General features: G+C 39.7%; 1 protein-coding gene across 1 annotated transcript in view; it reads left to right on the top strand.

Moving 5' to 3' along the window:
* Nucleotides 1–4810: 4810 nt before the first annotated feature.
* The window catches only part of LOC139389405 (rhotekin-like), a 130684-nt gene continuing 111620 nt past the window's right edge, over nt 4811–23874 (top strand). Inside the window, exon 1 of the mRNA XM_071136137.1 lies at nt 4811–4922. Within this exon, the coding sequence (XP_070992238.1) occupies nt 4812–4922 (111 nt within the window). The 5' untranslated portion in view covers nt 4811. The remainder of the gene's footprint in view (nt 4923–23874) is intronic.

Raw genomic sequence — 23874 nt, 5'->3', positions numbered from 1 at the left:
AGCACTCACTGCTGTTTATTATATGTGTGTGTGTGTGATAGAGATAGGAGGAGACCGTTGCATTGAGAATTGCCCATCAGAGAGCAGAGGGATCACAAAGTTAGAAAGCCAGACTAAGGGCAATCTGGGTTGGGCCAATGTCATAGGGGGAGCTAGGGTTGGACAGCGTCTTGATTCCCGGATGTGGGCCCAGAGGCATAGGATAGCTGTATGTAAGCCCCTTTCCTGACAATTAGCAATTCAAGGGGTCTGCCTCAGCAAGGAGTTCAGAGGGTCTGCCTCAGCTTGGAAAAGCTACGAAGGTGGTTTGAAATGTCTGATTCCATGTACTTTTTTGGCTGTTCAGACTGCAGGAAAACGACTAAAATTGTGATTTTTGTCAGACCGCACTTGGAGTTAAATAATAAAGTCATCAAATAAAAAGGATGTGACATACACAACAACTTAAATATTCTAGTAACGTGATGTGAATAAATTATGCTTAAGTGGAAAGCAGTAGGGTGAATTCAGAAAGAGTTGGACAGCTTAATCCTGATTGCATTTATTTCTTGGTCTCACAAGAGAAAACCAAAACTATTGTTACTAAGCCCCTGCAGAGAAACCACATGATCAAAAACATCATAGAAGGGGGCAGAGCAAGCGTCAAACAGGAAGCTCACACCGCGAAGCACACGATAAGATCAGTGACCAGTAACAGTGCATGTGTAAAATCACTGGGGAAGCCAAGACAGAAATAAAAACTATTACTACCTGTGTTGTGATACTGTTGTGATACCTGTGTTGTTTTCTCTATAACTTGTTTGCCACCATGATATATAGGCCTATGGCTGAGACAAAATAAAGGCAGAATAAATTCAACCACACCTTTGTTTCATCACTAACAGGAGAGTAATCTCTCCAATGAAGTCCACAACACATATTGCATGTAACAAACAGTTACATGACCTACAGCATGGTCAAGCAAGTTAATGTTTCTGACATTTTCGGACTACTAAACAACTATTGATTTAGAACCATGGAGAGTTACCACAAGTCGCAAAGAAAACAGGAGCTGCCTCCACTATTCTAGCATGATTTCAACTTCAACATTTCAATATCATCATATCACCTATGCTTAGTGTAATACTGTGACAACTAAAAGATACAAAAAACGATTTAGTCCAATCAACATGAGATAAATATGATGTGACTGTCCATGGTTCTGATATCTCTCTTTATGTGTGTATGTGCAAGTAGAAAAAACATGTTCACGCCCCCTAGACCTACTTATAGAGAAACGCCAATACCATCCTCCTCTTTCATGTTGCCTAAACGGTCTATAACTCTGTCATACAGTACACGCTTTGAGTTTTTGTTGTCCTCGGTAGCCAGGACGACGTTAGCCAGGTAGGCTAACATACTTGCTCGCTAGCCTAACTTCCTTTCATGGGCAACGATGAGCCAGCTAGTTAACATTAGCCTACTACATCTAGCTACATATTGAACTTCTTTCGTCTCAGGCCAGGGGCACAATGTATGAATTTATGTTTGGATCAGAATCGCCTTTATAATCATTGGCCAGTGCAGAGAATTAAGTAAAACCACAAGTCCAAATCCCTATCTCCATTCATGGCTAATTTAGGAAAGGGGAAATTTTAGCTAGCTAGCCACCAGATGACATCGACACAACGGGATTAAACAATTCAAGTTGTGTCTGACAATTACGTTTTGCTTTTGATGTGATTGGTGTGAAGCCAAATCCAAACTGGCTTCCCTTGACCTTTTTTTTGGGTGCGCCAGGACCATTCACAGTTGAGCTCACTCAGTTTAGCTCAACTCTGATTGGCTATTATTTTATACTTTTTTTATCAGGGAGGCCAAATGCTTGCTGGCTTCCCTTGCATTCAATGAGTGTAATAATCATGGCTGAATTACCAACTGGGCATGCAGGGCACTTGCCCAGAGGCCCTGACCTCCAGGGGGCTGTCATGCCAAATAATATCCCCCAGACAAAAAGTGTGTGTGTCCCCGCGTCACAATGGGATTCGATAAACTATTAGCGTTCGTTGCCATATCAACGGTGTGACGACCTAACGATTCTAATTTTGTATCTCATTGCAGCCTAAATTACGTTCTTTTCATCCTTGGTATGCAAACAAGGCTGATTTCCTCGTCCTCAACAATTTTGCTGTTTAAACTTGTTTTGTTTAGCTAATAAAAGGAGAACTTTACTTCAAACTACTTTTGGGTACCTTGTTACCATTACAATATGAAATCCATTTCTAGCAAAGAAAATGTGTCATCTGCTTGACACATTAAAATACTTCACTTAAAGGTCACAAAGTCAGCTAATTTCCACTCCATTCATATGCAAATCCGTTCGATTCATACACTGTCTTAGCTGGATGTCATGTTTTCATTTTCACCTGCCCTTCCCTTATCTACACTGAAATTATATCATTTCACTAGTCCTATATTAATGATTCATTTTGTTCTATCTTGCATAGCTCATTAGTACACACACGTGGTTAAATATATCTATTGTGGGTACTAGGATACAGCAATGCACAATGAGGAACTAATAAATACCACCAAAGGATACTGTTCAACTTACAATAATGAAACAGCTGTGAAAACCAACCTGGCCATGTTTAAGATTTTAATATCTAAACTTTGAATTTTTTTGGGGTACAGTTGCCATTAATTTATTTTCACAGATTTGTTGTACATTCACACGGCAATCAGACTAAAATACTGAATTCTGGTGTGTGGAATATAGAGTGGTTGCTGTGTGCGTGGGAGGTTCTGCCTGCCACTTATTCTCAACAGGAAGTCAGTCTCGGAAGGGGGACTTGAAGAGGGAGACTGCAAAGTCCAAGCACTGCTGCTCTCTTTGTTCTGAGTGTTTTTAGTTAATCTGTGTATCCTCACATATTATGTGCCCAGTATGATAGAGCAAGAAAACGTTCTTAGCAGGTAATGACAACATGACAACAACAGTAGCTGTAGATGATGTAATGAAAAGTTGGAGGGTGGTTGGTAATGGAGGACATCAGGTGGATCCACGTCTGGGTGTTGGGCAGAACCCCTTGGCTCCTGGAGAACAGGAGCAGAGTTAAAGGGAACAGGGTAGGAGACAGAGACGTAAACAAGCCAACACACAGGTTACACTTCACTGTGAGAAGATTTGATGGATTAGTGCAGTGTTATAAATGGGAAACATGTACTTTTCAACCGTTTTGGAAGGTATAGCCTACCTCCAAGCTGCTCCGACTCAGAGCACAGAGAATCAGACTGATCTGAACTCACTAACACATTTCATACAATTATATGATTTCAGGGTGGAATCCTTTAGTAACTACTTTAAACATATACATTCCCTTATCAACTACATTAAAAGATAAATAGCCTACTTACAGTATAGGTTACATACGCCTATATTTCTATGACATTGAAATATATTTCATGTTTACTCAATTGAGTTTTATTTTCCTATTTGGCTACTGGCAGTCATTTTTGACTCAATATATTTCATGATGTGTAGCCTAAAAGGCTCGCAATGATGTGCCAAATCTTGATTTAGTACATTATTATTGGGTAAGCAATAGAATAAGCCCCCTCAATATTTGTAGCCATAGGTGCTAATATCTTTCTAGGAGCTAATCCGTCATCAGTATTGTGGAATAATTATAATGTTATGGTAAGATTTTAATGGAGAAAGCTGATCTGAGAGCAGGGATGCCATTCTTTCAATCCTATCATCGACACGTGCCTCAACGAGGCACTTAGTGTACGTTGTCTCTGCATTGTGTTTTGGGAAACGCATATTACATCTTTACTAACTAAGCTAACATATGGAATTGTTTTAAGTTGGTCATACCATGGATCATTTCCTTTTTGATTTTGAAGTTTAGGACCCATCTAGGTATCCGCCAAAGAGATATATGAAAAAAATATTTAATGTGGCCTTTACTGCTTTAGCCCATAGAAACGCATTTAATAACGCATTCATAAATAGCAAATCAGACAGTATAATGTTTTGAAGTGTCTGTCCTATATCTAGAATATATAAGAAAGCTCAGGAAATCGATATATATATGTTTTTACATTTTGGATACCGGTACTGGCTACCCAAACCTTTTGTATACTAGACAGAAGTTGGCTCATCGGTGGTACTGACTTCAGTCTCAATCGTCCACATCCGCCTATGTAACATCTGCTGTGGAAAGTGGCAGAGTTACAGTTCTGTGGGGCCCAAACCTTTCGGTTTTCGTGAGAAGACCGATTTTCGGGATGAGTTACATAGGTGAATGTGGTGGATTAAGACTCAGGCCTTTGTTTTTTTTTTGTATAGGCTATCTCTAATTTAAACAGAAGGAAATTGATGTGGATTGTTTTATTGTTTAATGTCGACCCTATAGGTTTTTAAAACACTCGTAAGCCTTAGTTCCATCTTTACCGGGAAACCGATTCCAGCAGAACAAGCCAGAATCCCTGCCTACATGCAGCGCTAAACAAGACATCACCGGTAGAGGTCTCAACTGGGATAGTCCAAAAGTTATGTCGGGCACCACAGTCACACACTGTGGGCACACCAGGGAATTGAGAGCTTTCTGGAAATTATGCAAGGACTCTGTATTCCTCTATGAATAGTTTGTTATTTGTAGTTGAAAAATAGTTGAGAGTAGCCTAAACATAATTGTGTCCTTTCGAGAAATGTTGATGTAGTTGCGCACCTGGATAAGCTACTTCCAAAAGGATCTCCACACCAGCGCGCTACCAATAGGACGTTTCATGCAGCAAGTCTTTCGATTACAACCCGCAAGCTTGCAATGTTTTGCCGAACTCAAACAACAAGAGCCACGATTGCCCGTGGTTCAGCCCTTGAAATGGAGATACGGCGAGGGAAATTCAGACGGAGTGTTTTCTTTGACACGTTACAGGTAAATTGAGGTTATTGTTATCGAGGACGAACGTAGGGTTTTGTTTACTGTCATTTGGTCGTTGCGCTCTGTATCCGCACTATGATTGCGCTGCAATCACGATGAGAAACGTGTTGTGCTGGGCAATGGCAGGTACAAAGTTGTCCCCAAATCCGTGATACATTGTAGCCGCTAATGCCTAGTGTATTTTTCTTTCATTGAAATGTGCAACAATTGAATGGTAGGGGTCCGTGTATCGTCTCGTCATTGGTTATTTGATTCAGAAGACAAAGTGGAACAATTGGAAAACAGCTAGATTTTCGTTTTGAGTTTCTGAATTTGAAAAACGAAAATCAACTTGTTTTCTCATTTATTGTGTTAAAATTGGACATGGAATAACAAACAAATAACACATTTTATTCAAATGTTCCTTTTCGTTTTTTGTTTTGTTCATACCTGGAGACTCATAGAATATTCACAGGGCTTGGGAGGGGTGTTTACAGGCAAGGTTGGCGGCACAGATAGTGGATTAGACTGTGTGAGTGTGACAGGAAGATAAAAAAATACTCATATTAGCTCAAATGTAGACCTTATCATGAAATTAGCATGCCAATAAAACAAACTCAACAACTTAACGAAGTTGGCTTGCATTAGCTAGCTAGCAAGCTGGCTACTGTTTAGCTAGCAGGCTGGCTGGTTAGCTAGCCCTACCTGGCTACTGGCTATAGTCATGTTAGCTAGTGGAAGTAAGTTAGTCCCTCAACATGCTACAAGATGAAGCTCCCTGGTCAGAGCTACCATCTGAAGAAAGGTGAGATTTCTCCATTACTTTCTGTAGCTAACTTAGCTAGACCTTCTGGGTGGATGATGGTGCTTATTGACAGATTAATAATGAACTGCAGTTACTATCTGGCACTTTTACCGATCTGGCACTTTTACCGATCTGGCACTTTGCATAGCTGCTTACACATAATGCTTACACATGCAACCATATCCAATTAAGCTATAGTCAGTGATTGTGTGTGTGTGTGTGTGTGTGTGTGTGTGTGTGTGTTTGTTGAATGTTCCCGCAGGGGAAGGGCACACTGAGCAGATCATCATGAATTTCATGTAGTTACATTAGCCACTCACTCACTCACCACTCACTCACTCACTCACTCACTCACTCACTCAGAGGACCATTCACACAGTTTTCATTCCCTATACAGTGGACATCATGCTTTCAAGGTCCTGCACTACTGCCTCCTACAACACCATGATGAGAAGCGATAAGCCTGTCTCCATGACTATAAGTCAACATAACTCTCTAACCCTGCTGTACCCTACAGTGCTGAAACAATATGACTCTAAACAGTTTTACACTATTTTTAAATGGAATGCTCAATGGTGATTATTCTTTCTCTGTCTTGACCATCCTCACAGTTCACTCGCAGATGATATGTAGGCTGGTTGATGGCACCTGCATGTCTGTTTGAGGTACAACCTGACAGAACATATCAGAATGCTTGGACCTCAGCTGAGACCATCCTTTCCTTTCCTGTCACAGAATTTGAATGATCCCTCAACTGCCCCATGCTCTCTCCTTCTCTCCAGGATACATTAGGTGAAATTTCTTTGTTTTTGGCACCCCCTCATCCTACATTTTCTCACTTTTGTTCAACTGCTTTTTTGATTAAATCATTTTAATTCAATGTTTAAATAGATGTTTTTTTGTGAAAGTTGACAGATGACACTTGTATGGAGAGATGTGGGGGGAGAGAGTGGATAGATGGGTGTAGATTGGTTTGGTTGAAGAAACTCCCTCTCCCCCTACCTCCCTTCCTTCACTTAAAAGTGAATGCCCCTCCACCAGGACTGCCGCACAGAAGAACTTCCAAGCTGCGCAGAGATGCAAGAAATTGAACTTCACTGAGTTCACCTCATTAGTTTGCACTGTATAGATCAATGTTTTTTTTCCGGTGATAGAATCAACATTTCATCAGACCCTTTCCAATGCTACAAAACAAAAAAACTATCATGTTGCAAGATTGAGTCTATGATTTTGTTGTAGGCAGAGGGCAACGGAGTAGAATTCTATTGGCAGGGGCCCATGAGGGGCCTTTCAATCACCCGTAGGGAATGTGCTTTTCAGATCAGAGCAGCGCGTGTGAACATTTGTTGATATTCCTTTCTAGCTAATGTGTTATTAGCCCAGTTATAGATAAGTATAGGTCAGCAATGGGGAGTTATTGCTTTCTACAAGAGCACAAAACAAGTAGGCTACATTTCAAGCTGTATGTTCAGACATTCACAGAAATAGTGACAGCATAACACAATCATCCAAACCAGAAAATGTAGGCTACATCAGTCCTAGTGCTACCTGAGGAAAGAGTGACCTAACACAAGCGGTAATATTTAGCTGACAGTAACCATAATACGATTAGCTACTATTTACAATGCATCACATCACAGGTGACCTCACCAGTGATCTAAATAATTGAGTAAAACACTTTCTAAATATCGAAAGTAAATCTGCCAATGGGTAGTTTGTGCGCACCACCATGTTTGTTTTTTCACGACAACCAAAGATGACAATATGAGTTTGGTCTGTTTGCAGTTTGCATGTTGAAGGGGGTGTGACATCTATGATCATTCACTTCCAGAAGTTTACTCGAAAGATGAGTGAACCATTCCTTCACCTCATTATAACATCTTTGGTCTGACAGATGTTTACGTGACACCCAGAATGCATTGTATAATGTCAACGGACATGGCGCCACACATAGCTGGCAAATAGCTTAGCATTAGCTCATCATAATCAGTACAACCTTCCAAAAAATATTTTACACACATCATAGGTGTCGGAATTCATTATATAATCGGAATGCATTATTTGTCACCAGTACATTTGAAGAAAACTGTAAATACATTATGCATACATACATACATACATACATACATACATACATACATACATACATACATACATACATACATACATACATACATACAGTGCCTTGCGAAAGTATTCGGCCCCCTTGAACTTTGCGACCTTTTGCCACATTTCAGGCTTCAAACATAAAGATATAAAACTGTATTTTTTTGTGAAGAATCAACAACAAGTGGGACACAATCATGAAGTGGAAGGACATTTATTGGATATTTCAAACTTTTTTAACAAATCAAAAACTGAAAAATTGGGCGTGCAAAATTATTCAGCCCCCTTAAGTTAATACTTTGTAGCGCCACCTTTTGCTGCGATTACAGCTGTAAGTCGCTTGGGGTATGTCTCTATCAGTTTTGCACATCGAGAGACTGAAATTTTTTCCCATTCCTCCTTGCAAAACAGCTCAGTGAGGTTGGATGGAGAGCATTTGTGAACAGCAGTTTTCAGTTCTTTCCACAGATTCTCGATTGGATTCAGGTCTGGACTTGGCCATTCTAACACCTGGATATGTTTATTTTTGAACCATTCCATTGTAGATTTTGCTTTATGTTTTGGATCATTGTCTTGTTGGAAGACAAATCTCCGTCCCAGTCTCAGGTCTTTTGCAGACTCCATCAGGTTTTCTTCCAGAATGGTCCTGTATTTGGCTCCATCCATCTTCCCATCAATTTTAACCATCTTCCCTGTCCCTGCTGAAGAAAAGCAGGCCCAAACCATGATGCTGCCACCACCATGTTTGACAGTGGGGATGGTGTGTTCAGCTGTGTTGCTTTTACGCCAAACATAACGTTTTGCATTGTTGCCAAAAAGTTCAATTTTGGTTTCATCTGACCAGAGCACCTTCTTCCACATGTTTGGTGTGTCTCCCAGGTGGCTTGTGGCAAACTTTAAACAACACTTTTTATGGATATCTTTAAGAAATGGCTTTCTTCTTGCCACTCTTCCATAAAGGCCAGATTTGTGCAATATACGACTGATTGTTGTCCTATGGACAGAGTCTCCCACCTCAGCTGTAGATCTCTGCAGTTCATCCAGAGTGATCATGGGCCTCTTGGCTGCATCTCTGATCAGTCTTCTCCTTGTATGAGCTGAAAGTTTAGAGGGACGGCCAGGTCTTGGTAGATTTGCAGTGGTCTGATACTCCTTCCATTTCAATATTATCGCTTGCACAGTGCTCCTTGGGATGTTTAAAGCTTGGGACATCTTTTTGTATCCAAATCCAGCTTTAAACTTCTTCACAACAGTATCTCGGACCTGCCTGGTGTGTTCTTTGTTCTTCATGATGCTCTCTGCGCTTTTGACGGACCTCTGAGACTGTCACAGTGCAGGTGCATTTATACGGAGACTTGATTACACACAGGTGGATTGTATTTATCATCATTAGTCATTTAGGTCAACATTGGATCATTCAGAGATCCTCACTGAACTTCTGGAGAGAGTTTGCTGCACTGAAAGTAAAGGGGCTGAATAATTTTGCACGCCCAATTTTTCAGTTTTTGACTTGTTAAAAAAGTTTGAAATATCCAATAAATGTCGTTCCACTTCATGATTGTGTCCCACTTGTTGTTGATTCTTCACAAAAAAATACAGTTTTATATCTTTATGTTTGAAGCCTGAAATGTGGCAAAAGGTCGCAAAGTTCAAGGGGGCCGAATACTTTCGCAAGGCACTGTAATTAGCAGGCAGTGAGTGTTAACTGTACTATTGCATAACAATCACATTTTGAAAAGTGAGTGCCTTCTAACATGTGCATAAAATAACTCACGCTGGTGTGACAGAGATATTTGGAACTCACATGTGAAAAAGTTGAAGGGACAGTGTTGTATTTTGAGACAGACTTGAATATGCAAATAAGCCAATAGGTTGAGGGGTAGCCTACATTGTTTAATTCTCTATTTGGTAACAATAATTCATTTTATTTTGTAAAGTACAATGTCATTTACAGTCACCTATTTGGCCCATGGTGTTACAGACCAAGTAAAAAATAATGAATTTCAAGCGTTTCATCATGTAAAAACATTTTAAAAGTCTCATGCAATGTAGGCCTGTATTGAACACCACATATAGGCTATATCATAGAAATCAAAAGCTATTTCCAAGTGAAAATGTTATGGGATTTGCTTCATTGGCTTGTTGGTAGGCCTACATTGGTTTCATTCTGCCGTGACATGTATACGGACGGGTAAGAGTCTGGTTACATTTTCAGATATAATACCTTTATAATTTTGTCAGAAAGTCGTTGTCATTGCAAGTTAAAGCGTACTGTTAGATAGCTGGCATACGTTAGCTTGCTGGCTCGCTAGCTAACGTTAAGTGTATGATCTGTGTAGTAATATTATTCAAATCAGAAATGAATTTGCATTGCTAGTTATAGCCTAATGTTAGCTAGCTAACATTGAACCTAGTTGGTTAGCTTTAGCTACCGGCAGATTCATACTACAACTATGGCAATGTTTGTATTGGTAGTAGTATGAGTTGGGATTATTCCGGTTCATTGTTTAGCTAGCTAACTACATGTCTAAACAAAAGACTCCACTTCATCAGATGATTACATGACCCATCATGTTGGCCAGGTGTGTCTAGGGGTGATTACGGTCATCTATTGTATTTCATGAACATGTGTACATGTCTAGACAATAGTGACCCATTTACCGGCTAGATGTGGCTAGAGGGTGCTTATAGCATTTCCTTCACATGACCCATCAATTTAGTCAAGTGTGTTGGGTAAGAGTAATCTAATAATGATACAGTATTTGTTTTTCATATTGCAACTATGCAAGTATGCTTTTCACTGTACCGTTTACACCTTCTGTATCCTGTGCATGTGACAAATAAACAGATTTTATTTGATATACTGTGTGTTTACCAGCAAAGGTAATGTGAAGAACAACATGACCTGCACCAAAGTCAGATTAGGAAATAGGCCAAAGACAAAGTGTATTTTTACCTGGAGTTTTCCTTATTGTAGGCTGCTACTTTTAGTCTTGAAATCTTTGTTTGTTTACTAAACTACTCACTTTGTTTAGCACATGGCCTCACATGTAAATCCTTAAAGAGATGGGTGGGGCTACGGCTTAAGAGGGTGTGCATGATGCTGAATGGGTGTAGACAAAGAAGAGCTCTCCAGTAGGGGTACTACAATATTCAAGGGCCATTTTCTCAAAAGTGGGGTTTCAAATGTAGCAACTTTCAAAGCATAATTACTTTACCATTGATCCTCAACTGCTGTGTGTGATATACCATTTTCTACTTCAGTCTCTACTTTTATCCAATGTTAAAAACAATTTCAAATGTTGCTACATAAGACAAAATTGAGGCGGTTGGTCACAAATAGCCACAATAGCCTGTTGGCTACCGTCTAAAACTGTAAGGGTACAGCCTCAGTGTTCACTGTAAACACGTGCTGGAAGTTGTACAAAATTACATAAAATACAAACGTTTCTGCTCACAAGACCTAACATTTGTTTAGTTCCCCAAAATATTTGAGGGAACATTGTGTACAGGTACACCACCGTTCAAAAGTTTGGGATCACTTAGAAATGTCCTTGTTTTTGAAAGAAAAGCACATTTTGTTGTCCACTAAAAAAACATCAAATTGATCAGAAATAGTGTAGACATTGTTAATATTGTAAATTACTATTGTAGCTGGAAACGGTTGATTTTTTTATGGAATATCTACATAGGTGTACAGAGGCCCGTTATCAGCAACCATCACTGCTGTGTTCCAATGGCACGTTGTTAGCTAATCCAAGTTTATAATTTTAAAAGGCGAATTGATTATTAGAAAAAACTTTCGCAATTATTTTAGCACAGCTGAAAACTGTTGTTCTAATTAAAGAAGCAATAAAACTGCCCTCTTTAGACTAGATGAGTATCTGGAGCATCAGCATTTCTGGGTTTGATTACAGGCTCCAAATGGCCAGACACAAATACCTTTCTATTGAAACTCGGCAGTCTATTCTTGTTCTGAGAAATGAAGGCTATTCCATGCGAGGAATTTACAAGAAAATGAAGATCTCGTACAATGCTGTGTACTACTTCCTTCACAGAACAGTGCAAACTGGCTCTAATCAGAATAGAAAGAGGGTTGGGAGAGCCAAGTGAGCAACTATAACAGTGAAGACATCAAAACTATGAAATAACACATATGGAATCATGTAGTAACCAAAAAAGTGTTAAACAAATCAAAATATATTTGAAATTATTAAAAGTAGCCACCCTTTGCCTTGATGGCAGCTTTGCACACTCTTGACATTCTCTCAACCAGCTTCACCTGGAATACTTTTCCAACAGTCTTGAAGGAGTTCCCACATATGCTGAGCCCTCATTGGCTGCTTTTTCTTCACTCTGCGGTCCAACTCATCCCAAACCATTTACATTTGGTTAAGGTTGGGTGATGGTGGAGGCCGGGTCATCTGATGCAGCCCTCCATCACTCTCCTTCTTGGTCAAATAGCCCTTACACAGCCTGGAGGTGTGTTTTGGGTCATTGTCCTTTTGGGGAAAAAAATCCCATTAAGCACGAACCAGATGGGATGGCGTATTGCTGCAGAATGCTGTGGTAGCCATGCTGGATAAGTGTGCCTTGAATTGTAAATAAATCACAGACAGTGTCACCAGCAAAGTACTCCCACACCATCACACCACCGCCTCCATGCTTCACGGTCGGAACGACACATGAGATCATCCATTCACCTACTCTGCGTCTCACAAAGACACGGTGGTTGGAACCAAAAATCTCAAATTTGGACTCATCAGACCAAAGGACAGATTTCCAACATGTTTCTTGGCCCAAGCAAGTATCTTATTCTTATTGGTGTCCTTTAGTAGTAGTTTCTTTGCAGCAATTCAGCCCGCGTAATCAGGGGTGTATTCATTCCGCTGATTCTGTTGATAAACGTTTCTTAAACACAAGCAAACAGAACAAAACGGGGATGAACATACCTGAATTTGTCCAATAGAAACTCTTGGCTGCAACTGTTGTGCTAATGATTACACACCAGATCAGCTAGATGCAGGCAAGAGTGTGCAAGGCGGTATTGAATGTCACCATCTTTCCATGTGTCACTGTCTGTTGCCTAAAATTTGTCTCTCGACATTTGTGCACCTACGTTGTAAACTTTCAGACATAGGTGGTAGCAATGTAGTGGTAGCAATGTCAGGATGGGTATGGGGAAAATTTGAGTATCATGTAGTAGCCTAAACCTTGCTGTGCAATCGCTATTCTATTGAACTGGGTGAATGGAATATGAATGAGAGTCATCCAATATGCTGTAAGAGAAGTAAGGCCATAAAAAAAAATTGTCCTCTCTGGTGTCAAGTATTACCGTATGAAAAATGGTGGGATTTTTTTGTCTGTAAAATTAATTATGCAATAAATGGCGGTTGAAACGCGTGCCCTTTATCTGAATTTTTTTTATAGAATAACCATCGTATCGAAGTAAACTTGGAGTCATGTGATGGTATGGTGTGTGGTCCTCCCACTAAGACTCGGAAACCATGCTGTTTATAAGGCTACATATGAAATAACTTCACAGGGTACTGAAAGTGCACAATGATCTTGATGCTCCTTTCCAATAAATGCTTGACTGCCATTGGACAAATACAAATATTCTCACTCTCTTAGTCTATCCAGCTGTTGGCTAGTTTTGGGGCAAAAACTACCAGTAGAGTTGAAAATGCAATGGAAACACATTGAATTTTAGATTTTTATTTGGTACATGAAAACTTAAGCAAAAAAAATATATTTCCGTTTGGTGGAAACACAACACTGGTGGGGAAATGCGCATATTTTGTTTATTATTTTTTAAATATACGGAATTAAATATGTTGCCAATTGGCTGAAAACCTAGCTATTGTCAAACTTTCACAGAGTCTGTCAAGTGGAGTTTTTTTAATCAAAATCATACCCACTAACCACATTTCCATTCCAAAGTCATACTGTATAAAGAAAAATACAGCTGTGATGGAAGCAGGAAGTTTCTGTACAATTTTATAAATGCCAACAGATAATTTGTTCGTTTGACACGGTGGGCTATTTTTGTGTGGTAAGATGTATTATTCTCGAAATTGCGGTGGAAATGCCTTTTGTGCGTAAATATTGATATAATAACCATCATATCGAAGTAGGCCTAAACTTGTAGTCACGCTATGAGATGGTGTGTGTGGTCCTCCCACTACGACTCTCACTAGTGCACGGTGATCTTGATGCGCCTTTCCAATAAATATGGAGGGTCTTATTCCAGTGACATGATCATCGATGCTTGACTGCCATTTGACAAATACAAATATTCTCGCTCTTGTCCATAAGGATCTCGTCATTTAGACTAGCCTACCCACACAGCCTACTAGCACTGTATCCATGAGCTGCAGGGTAGCCAAGTGGTTAGAGCAGTGGGCTAGTAACTGAAAGGTTGCAAGTTCAAATCCTCCAGCTGACAAGGTACAAATCTGTTGTCCTACCCCTGAACAGATTACAGTGGGTAGCCTGAACAGGCTACCCACTGTTCCTAGGCTGTCATTGAAAATAAGAATTTGTTCTTAACTGACTTGCCTAGTTAAGTAAAAATTTGTAAAAAATCCATGAGCTGTTGGCTAGAGCGGATGTGCCAAGACCAAATTTTTATCCGCAAGTCCATTTGGTGCAAACACCACTGATGGGAAAATTCTGATTTAGGTTTTTAGAATATTTGCATAAATCTGACGCCAATTTTGTGGAAATCTAGCTTCTGACTACAATGCAAGCATTTATTAATCTGCATTATATGTTTTTTACAATCCATTATGGTCAACTGTAGAGGCTTGCATCAAGTGTGGCTCAGTTGGTAGAGAATGCTGCTTGTGACGCCAGGGTTGTGGGTTTGATTCCCATGGGGGACTAGTATGGGAAGAAAATGTTTTCACTCACTACTGTAAATTCCTCTGGACAAGAGTGTCTGCTAAATGACTGAACTAAATGTAAACAATTTAAAAAGGCTTTAACTGCTCAGTCCATTACAACATCTGCACTCACTTATCCACTGTTATTTGGCGAGCAGACAGGCTTAAAATGGTTTCATTCTAACCTCCTCATTATGTTTACACACAGTCTACGTTATTACCAGTGTTTTGATGGAAAGTATCTCAGACACACACACATACTGTTTGTGGGTGAGCTGAGCAGTTCCATCATCAAATGTGATTTCTTTTTGGACTCTTGGCATGGGCTACCGGTAACTTGCTCTGGTTTTGCGGGTGTTTGAATGTGTCCCGTCAAATCATTTGTCAGGCTTGATGGTGCTGAAATGTTGAAAATAAGGTCAATGAAGTTCAAATGCCACGCAGTTCTGTGTAGTCATACAAGACAATGTGGGTGTAGCAGTGCAGACTCTGACATGTAAAAATGATACTTGAGGGAATCTTAATGATGCCATAGTTCAGAAAATTGATCTCTCTCTCTCTCTCTCTCTCTCTCTCTCTCTCTCTCTCTCTCTCTCTGGTGTGGTTGTTTATAATTCATATCACAGGAAGTCTAATAAATGGCACGAGCGGCACACGATGATTGTATTGATTTGTTGCTTGCCCTTGGTCATTTCCTTGTAAAAGGACCCATTAACACCAGCATGAAGTCCATAGGAACATATCAAATTGGATGTCAAATGAAAGCTAAGAGTCTATATTTTAGGGAAATGAAGGCAGAGATACGTTTTTAAACCATTTTACATCTTACAAATAAGGCATAAGTAACCAATTGGATTTCTGGTCGAAAAGATGGAAAAGGGGTCTTTAGAAAACATCTACCAGAAAAAGTCTTAAAGGGTATTAGAAACGCATCAAATCAAATTGTATTGGTCACATACGCATGGTTAGCAGATGTTAATGGTCACATACACATGGTTAGCAGATGTTAATGGTCACATACACATGGTTAGCAGATGTTAATGTGAGTGTAGCGAAATGCTTGTGCTTCTAGTTCCGACAGCGCAGGAATATCGAACAAGTAATTTAACAAATTCACAACAACTACCTTATACACACAAATGTAAAGGGGTGAATAAGAATATTTACATTTAAATATATGGATGAGCGATGGCCGTGCGGCATAGGCAAGATGCAGTGGATGGTATAGAATACAGTAAATACATATGAGATGAGTAATGTTGGATATGTAAACATTAAAGTGGTGTTATTTAAAGTGACTAGTGATACATTTATTAAGTCCATTTATTAAAGTGGCCAGAGATTTGAGTCTGTATGTTGACAGAAACCTCTCTGTGTTAGTGATGGCTGTTTAACAGTCTGATGGCCTTGAGATAGAAGCGAAGAGAAATGACAGTCCATCATTAGTTTAAGACATGAAGGTCAGTCAATCCGGAAAAATTCAAGAACTTTGAAAGTTTCTTCAAGTGCAGTCACAAAAACCACCAAGCGCTATGATGAAACTGGCTCTCATGAGGACCTCTGCAGGAAAGGAAGGCCCAAAGTTAGCTCTGCTGCAGAGGATAAGTTAATTTGAGGTACCAGCCTCAGAAATTTCAGCCCAAATCAATGCTTCACAGAGTTCAAGTAACAGACACATCTCAACATCAACGGTTCAGAGGAGACTACGTGAATCAGGCCATGGTCAAATTGCTGCAAAGAAACCACTACTAAAGGACACCAATAATAACAAGAGACTTGCTTGGGCCAAGAAACATGAGCAAGGGACATTTAGACTGGTGGAAATCTATCCTTTGGTCTGATAAGTCCAAATTTAAGATTTTTGGTTCCAACCGCCGTGTCTTTGTGAGACGCAGTGAAGGTGAACGGATGATCTCCGCAAGTGTGGTTCCCACCATGTCGCATGGAGGAGGTATGATGGTGTGGGAGTGCTTTGCTGGTGACACTGTGATTTATTTAGAATTCAAGGCACTATTACCCAGGATGGCTATCACATCATTCTGCATCTGGATTGCGCTTAGTGGGAATATAATTTGTTTTTCAACAGGACAATGACCCAATACACTTCCAGGCTGTGTAAGGGCTATTTGACCAAGAAGGAGAGTGATGGAGTGCTGCATCAGATGACCTGGCCTCCACAATCACCCGACCTCAACCCAATTGAGATGGTTTGGGATGAGTTGGGCAGTAGAGTGAAGGAAAAGCAGCCAGCAGGTGCTCAGCATATGTGGGAACTCCTTCAAGACTGTTGGAAAAGCATTCCAGGTGCAGCGGGTTGAGATAATGCCAAGAGTGTGCAAAGTTGTCATCAAGGCAAAGGGTCGCTACTTTGAGGAATCTAACATATATTTTGATTTGTTTAATACTTTTTTGCTTACTACATGATTCCATGTCTGTTATTTTATAGTTTTGATGTTTTCACTATTTTTCTACAATGTAGAAAATAGTAAAAATAAAGAAAAACCCTTTAATGAGTAGGTGTGTCCAAACTTTGACTGGTACAGTATGTACAGCACATTGTAAAGTATTCAGACCCCTTGACTTTTTCCACATTTTGTTACGCTACAGTCTTATTCTAAAATTGATTATATTGATTTTTTTCCCTCATCAATCTACACACAATATGCCATAATGACAAAGCAAAAACAGGTTTTTGAAATGTTTACAAATGTATTGAAAATAAAAAACTGAAATCACATTTACATAAGTATTCACACCCTTTACACATGACTATTTTGAAGCACCTTTGGCAGCGATTACAGCCTTGAGCATGACAGCCTTGGGCATGACGCTACATGCTTGGCACACATGTATTTGGGGAGTTTCTCTCATTCTTCTCTGCAGATCCTCTCATACGCTGTCAGGTTGGATGGGGAGCGTTGCTCCACAGCTATTTTCAGGTCTATCCAGAGATGTTCAATTGGGTTCATGTCAGGTCTCTGGCTGGTCCACTCAAGGACATTCAGAGACTTGTCCCGAAGCCACTCATGGGTTCACTTGGCTGTGTGTTTAGTGTCGTTGTCCTGTTATTGGATGGTATAACCTGGTGTGTGTGTAGATGAATCTATACAGCTGTGCGCATTCCTGAATGGGTATGTTCACATCTGCTAAATCCAGTATAGCAGTATCCCTGTGTGTCTTCCTGGTTGCTATCTCTCTCGGGTTATTGATGGATGGATCTACAGCAAGTCTGACTGCTACCAGGCCCTGAGAGTAGGTCTGTGACAGATACCAGCATCACAATCTTTTTCCATAGAAAAAAATAAAGACATGAAGCAGACCAAACTCTTTGGTCCTTTTAAACCTGCTGTCGGTAAACTATTGTGTGTTATAGCTTGGAAAATAAATACATGTGACTCTGGATGACAACATAATGATGTTTGTTTAAATCCGCTTTGTGTTTTTTTCCCCTTGCCACGATACTAACAAGTATCGCGATACTGGTATTGTCCTGACCCTACCTGAGAGTATGGGGGGCTACTGCTCCATCAGCACAGATGGCAGCCTGTCTGGTTTTCCATATGCGTGTGTCGTTGTCTGTCTGTGTGCGCCACATGGTGTATTCCCTTTAGTTCAGCTCCTCTCTCTGTGGGAGCTGACATCTGCCTTTTCAATCACCCCGCACAAAACTCCATCCTAACTGCTCTATTTTGTTTTGCTGTGGCAGCGAAAGACAATGTGCATAGTAGGAGAGAAATGGAACGCTAAGAGTAAAAACTTAGCCCTACGGTTTCATTTCAGAGACGACCCACCTGACCACCATGACCACCAGCAGCTATGCTTTGGTTCAGGAAGTGGTTGGATCATGTGATGTTGTGTGATGGGCACACCCAGACCCAGCCATCCACCCACTCTATCCCAGTGTCAGGCAGCCACCCGGAGCATGTGGCAGGGCTTGGGTCTGAGCCTGGATCGTGCTGCTGCTATGGAGCATAGAGAGCCATGGGCCCCATTCCAATATAAAAATGCATCCTTCATTCCTTCCTTCCTGAAAGTTATAAATTATCTATAAGTGAGTGGATGAGTGAGTGAGTGAGAGCAAGGTTAGTACAATCCTATTGCATTCACCAATCCTACCATCTCTAATCAGTGGGGATGTCAAGGAAGGAAGGATGTCTATCTTTTTGAAATGTGCCAGTTTGGTCTGGCCGGGCCTGTGGTGCTGTGGAAGTGGTTCCTCCAGGCTCGACACCACAATAAACTACTTCCCTGTTCATTTTCGTCACAAAGTTTTTTTGCTCTACATTTTGCAACGCTCACTTCAATTCTGCTCCAGAGGTTTTGTTGAGACCTTGCGTAGACTTTCACTGTTCCCAGACTTGCACTATTCCCAGCATGGAAGCACTGTTAAAACGTTTAATGTGGTTTGGCAGAGATTACATGACTGTAAACTACGAAATATTGTTTTCCATATTATTTATTTTAGCCTGCCTGTGCAAAAGCATATAAACTTAGGCCCTATATCCTACACGGTTCACTGTCTTTATCGTCTCTCTCTCTCTCTCTCTCTCTCTCTCTCTCTCTCTCTCTCTCTCTCTCTCTCTCTCTCTCTCTGTCTGTCTCTCACTGTCTCTCTCTCTTTGTCACTCATTCACTCACTCACTCACTCACTCACTCACTCACTCACTCACTTACTCGGTCAACTCAGATTCATACCAATGCTGGGCTTGCTTACCTCTGTGACCCATGTGAGGTTGTTGCTAGGGCAACGCTGGCACTGTTGCCCATGGAGAGAAAGCACCTTGAGTCATGAACACGGGGAGTCGTATCAAGGAATACAAAAACTTCTCCTGTGCTCTTCTCAAGGCAGCCCAGGGCCTGGAGAACAATGGGTTATCTATGCTCAGGCCCAAAACAAGACTCTTGTCTGGATAAAAAAAATGCCAGGCTTAGGGCCTTAAGGGCCTTGAGGGGGTCCAGAAGGCCAAAGGACCCCTCTTAGTTTTCCCTGGCATAATGCATGTGTCAGCAATGACAGGGGTACATTAGAGATGACAGGAGGGCTTTGCCCTCCTCTCAGGCTGTCTCTCTGAAACAAAGCACTGGGCGAAAAGGGTAAATATCAGGGGATATCTTTATCTACAGTATATGCGGATATCTGACATTTTATTCGATATAAGGAGTAGACATGCTCCAGATACACATGTCCTTAATTTAATATACGGAGCTAGGATATTCCCCATAATTGGACAGATTTCTACATGCAATCCGGACTGCAGAAATCTACCTGCTACTGTATGAGTCCAGGGAGATATCTGGGGTGAGATGCCTTCAAGATATGCCCCTGATGCAAGTGCATTGCTTACATATTTGTCGAATATTTTAACTTCAGAAATGGTATGTGTCAACATGCTGACATATCTAAGCCTTTATACCTTGGCATGAACGAATCCATATACTTTCAGAAATGTATCATATATGTAGTCATTACCTGATGTCGTGTCTGGATTATCATTAAATGTGAAGACTGTATATTATCAAATCAATTCTCTAGGTTTAATTATAACGTGATTAAACTCATCATGTTACCATGAATTAACTAGGAAGTTGGGGCATCACGGGAAAATGTTTAGAGTTAGAAATATGATTTCCCAAATATAAATCAATTAGTCTTCTATTAATGATTATAAATTGTTACCTTCGTTAGTCTCCTTCTAAATGTCGTAAAATTATTGGTTATCTGCACGAATCCTAGTTTCCATAATGAATCAGAAATATACAAATTGGCTTAATTATTTATTTACTAACTAACTAAACATTCACAGAAATACATAACAAACAAACAGTATATATTGGTTGCTAACAATGATAGAAAAGAACCTAGCGGACGAAGCCATTATGATGGCTTGGAAGACAAAAGAATGGGGTGGGGACTGAGAGAGAGCGGGAAAGACAAAATGGATTCATTACACACAGTATAATTATATTCATTGAAATGCTAATCCTTTGCACATGAACGGCCGCTCATTCGAGAATACTTGCAATGTATGTATTTACGCCCGTATGTCATTGTTGTCGTCTTTCTTGGAATCGCCTGTCCGTCTGCTGGAGAGTCAGTTCATCAGAGAGTCTCTGGTTAACTTCCCCAGAAGTCACAATGTCCTTCGTGGTTGTAGGTGGTTAGAATGTATACTTCAGAGTACCATTCGGAAATGTTCTCAAAGAATAGATGCTTCGGCGGTTGTCGGTATTCTCATTCTAGATTTATGTCATTTCTAGCTCAGACAAGTAATTATACGTCTAAGATTTGCTCTTATTCTGTAGTGAATCGATTGTCTCAGAGTTTAACCATTTCTAGCCATGTAGCCAAAACTACAGCTGTATGGTCTCCGTGGTTTATAGAATTGTAGCCATTCCAACGTGGGGACTCTGTCCCGGCGTTCTCTGACTTAATGTACATTTTGTATGAAGTGGGTTTTATACTCTGTGGAAAGGGGCAGTTCTATGACGCCCAATGGTGATGTTTGGGTTTACGGGGGTGTGGCCACTGACTAGTTAATCTTTATATGAAAATCCATACTCACATTTAGAAGATTAACATCACATTACATCTTTTCACAAAAGGTTTCATGTTTAATCTAGATGTCAACCTGACAGCAGGGAAATGTACACTTTAGGAGATACAGTTATGTGTGTTTCCTGTCCTTCAGGGGGTGAGCAAATGAAACACACTCGTCATGACAGTGTCCACGGACCATTCCCACATTCTCAAAAGTAGAAATACTGTTTAATTCTCACATTTTGGGGATTAGGAGTTTGACCAAGTCTCTCTCTGTGTCCCACAGTCACACATTCCAATCTCAATACTACAGACGCAGAAGCAGAGTTTTTACAACTGTCATAAACTGTGGAGGGAGAGAGAAGGGGGGGGATATGATCCTCCCCCCAGGGCACTTTATGAAACTGATCATTTATGGATTCGTATTTCTCCAATTTCAATAGATATCCTTACATGATAAGTAATATTCATCATCACATGTCTGATCGAAAATGTACTAAATCTAACTCATGACCAATGTCCAGTGCCCAAATGATTTTACCTGTTCAAGGCATCGAAAATCATTGTGCTTCTTCACATGGTGACCTATCTGAGCATACATTTGCACCATATTCAGTAGGAGGCTACAAGGCACGGAAAAGAAAACATATTTAATCTGAAGCACATCTCTGCTATTTCTGTAAAAAGAAATGCAGCATAGCAAATCCAGAGCTCCAATCACAACACGTTTTCTGTAAAGATCGTATCTTTGCTTAAATTGTATTTCATTCATTTAACAGAAAATAAACGTTGCACACCCTGAATAACCCTGCCAGCCCTGTTTGTTATGGACGATGGATGTGATAAGTGCAGATTGGTTTGTCAGCGGCGGCTGACAAACCAATCTGGTGGTTTATAAAATTATAAAATGCCAAAAGTGTGCAAAGCTATCATCAAGGCAACGGGTGGCTACTTTGAAGAATCTCAAATAACATTTTGAATTGGTTTTCTACATGATCCCAATGTGGTGGTAGTGTTGGTCTGTGATCCACTCCAAACTGTCAATGCATTAATCATGAATCAAAATTGTTTCGATATTTCAAGAAATATTGTAATTTCACATAACCACAAGGTACCTACCTACTCTACCTGCTTTATTCATGACTAGAACACTGGAACAAGCTTCATTTTTAAAAACTTTTTACAAATGATTATTATTATTATTATTATCAACAAAACAAATAGAAAAACAGAAATATACAAACAAGAGTACATATCGAGATACATTTTCAATTTGTCAAAAAGCTTTATGGTGCGTATTGCATTTTGTTTTAATTTTTTTATCAATTTCAAGACAATATTTCCATTCTATCTTAAATAATGTGAAGAGGGTTTTTTTCTCCGCCCACTTTATTTTATGGATAAAGAATCTTCCATGAAAAATAAACAATCATATAATTGTCCATCATTATTCAATAATGGTTTAACTCAGATAATGCTGTTGTCAAACCAGTTCTGGAAAAACAAAGACTTGTTTTTGTATTTTATGTCTTTATTATTCCAGATTGTATGGGGGGAAAAATTATGTCGGTACATAAGGTTCCCACTTAGAAGTACTTGTTTATGAAAGTTAGCAAGCTTAATCGGGATCTTACCCACATCGAAGTTACGTAAGAATTCTAGACCACCAATCTGTTGGAATATTAAATGATGGATTATATTCCAAATGCAATATTTTTAAATCGTTTTGTATATATTTGATTTTAAAGATTATATTAGAGGTTTTAAAATTCAGAGCACTCAACCCTCCCTCCCTTTGGGTGCTACATATTACCGCTTTTCTTAAATAATGAGGTTTATTCCTCCATATATCCATATATCAACCATTTTAGTTACTTGACAGAGGAATTTCCAAGGAAATTGGAGGTATAATCTAATCTGGATAGACCTTCAGCTTTTGACAAAAGTACACGTGCAGATAAAGAAAGACCTCTTAATAACCAGGAGTTAAATCTATTTCCAATTTTCTCTACAATAGGAGAGACATTTAAATTGGCCCTTTCCCTTCTGATCTTTCATTCCAAGATATCTGATCACATCTTGTGATTACATACTGAGTTTAAGTCCCTTTTTTGTGTTTTTGTCACCTTCCTCCAACCATCTCATTCTTGATCTTACAAGTGCCCCTTTTGCTCTCTCTTCATACATTCGGTCCATTTCTTGTTGTAAAGAAAATAACTGACCGTTTCCTTCTTCATCAAGGTCCTCCATAGAGATTAGAGAAAGTATTTCCTTAACAAGTTTATCTTCCCTCAATCTTTTAAATTCAGCTATTTCTTTACCTCTCTTAATGGCTGTTTGTCTTATTTCCTACTTCCTTAATTCACAATATTTCCCATCTAGACTTAAATAGTTGGGCTTTCCTCCAAATTTCTTGTATAATATCTTTGGCATCATTCTTGAAATTATCATCTTCCAACAGTCTACTATTGAGTTTCAAATTACTCTGATTCGGGTTTATTAACTTCAGATCCATTAATATTTAAAGATAAGAATATAACTTTATGATCAGTAAGAATGTAAGTTTCATTGGATACCTTGACTACAGTGTTATCTAATGAATTAGAAATAAACTAGAAGTCAATTCTTGAC

The sequence above is a fragment of the Oncorhynchus clarkii genome, chromosome 30 (genome assembly GCF_045791955.1).
Source record: "Oncorhynchus clarkii lewisi isolate Uvic-CL-2024 chromosome 30, UVic_Ocla_1.0, whole genome shotgun sequence".
NCBI lineage: Eukaryota > Metazoa > Chordata > Actinopteri > Salmoniformes > Salmonidae > Oncorhynchus > Oncorhynchus clarkii.
This window is presented reverse-complemented; position numbering and strand designations above follow the sequence as displayed.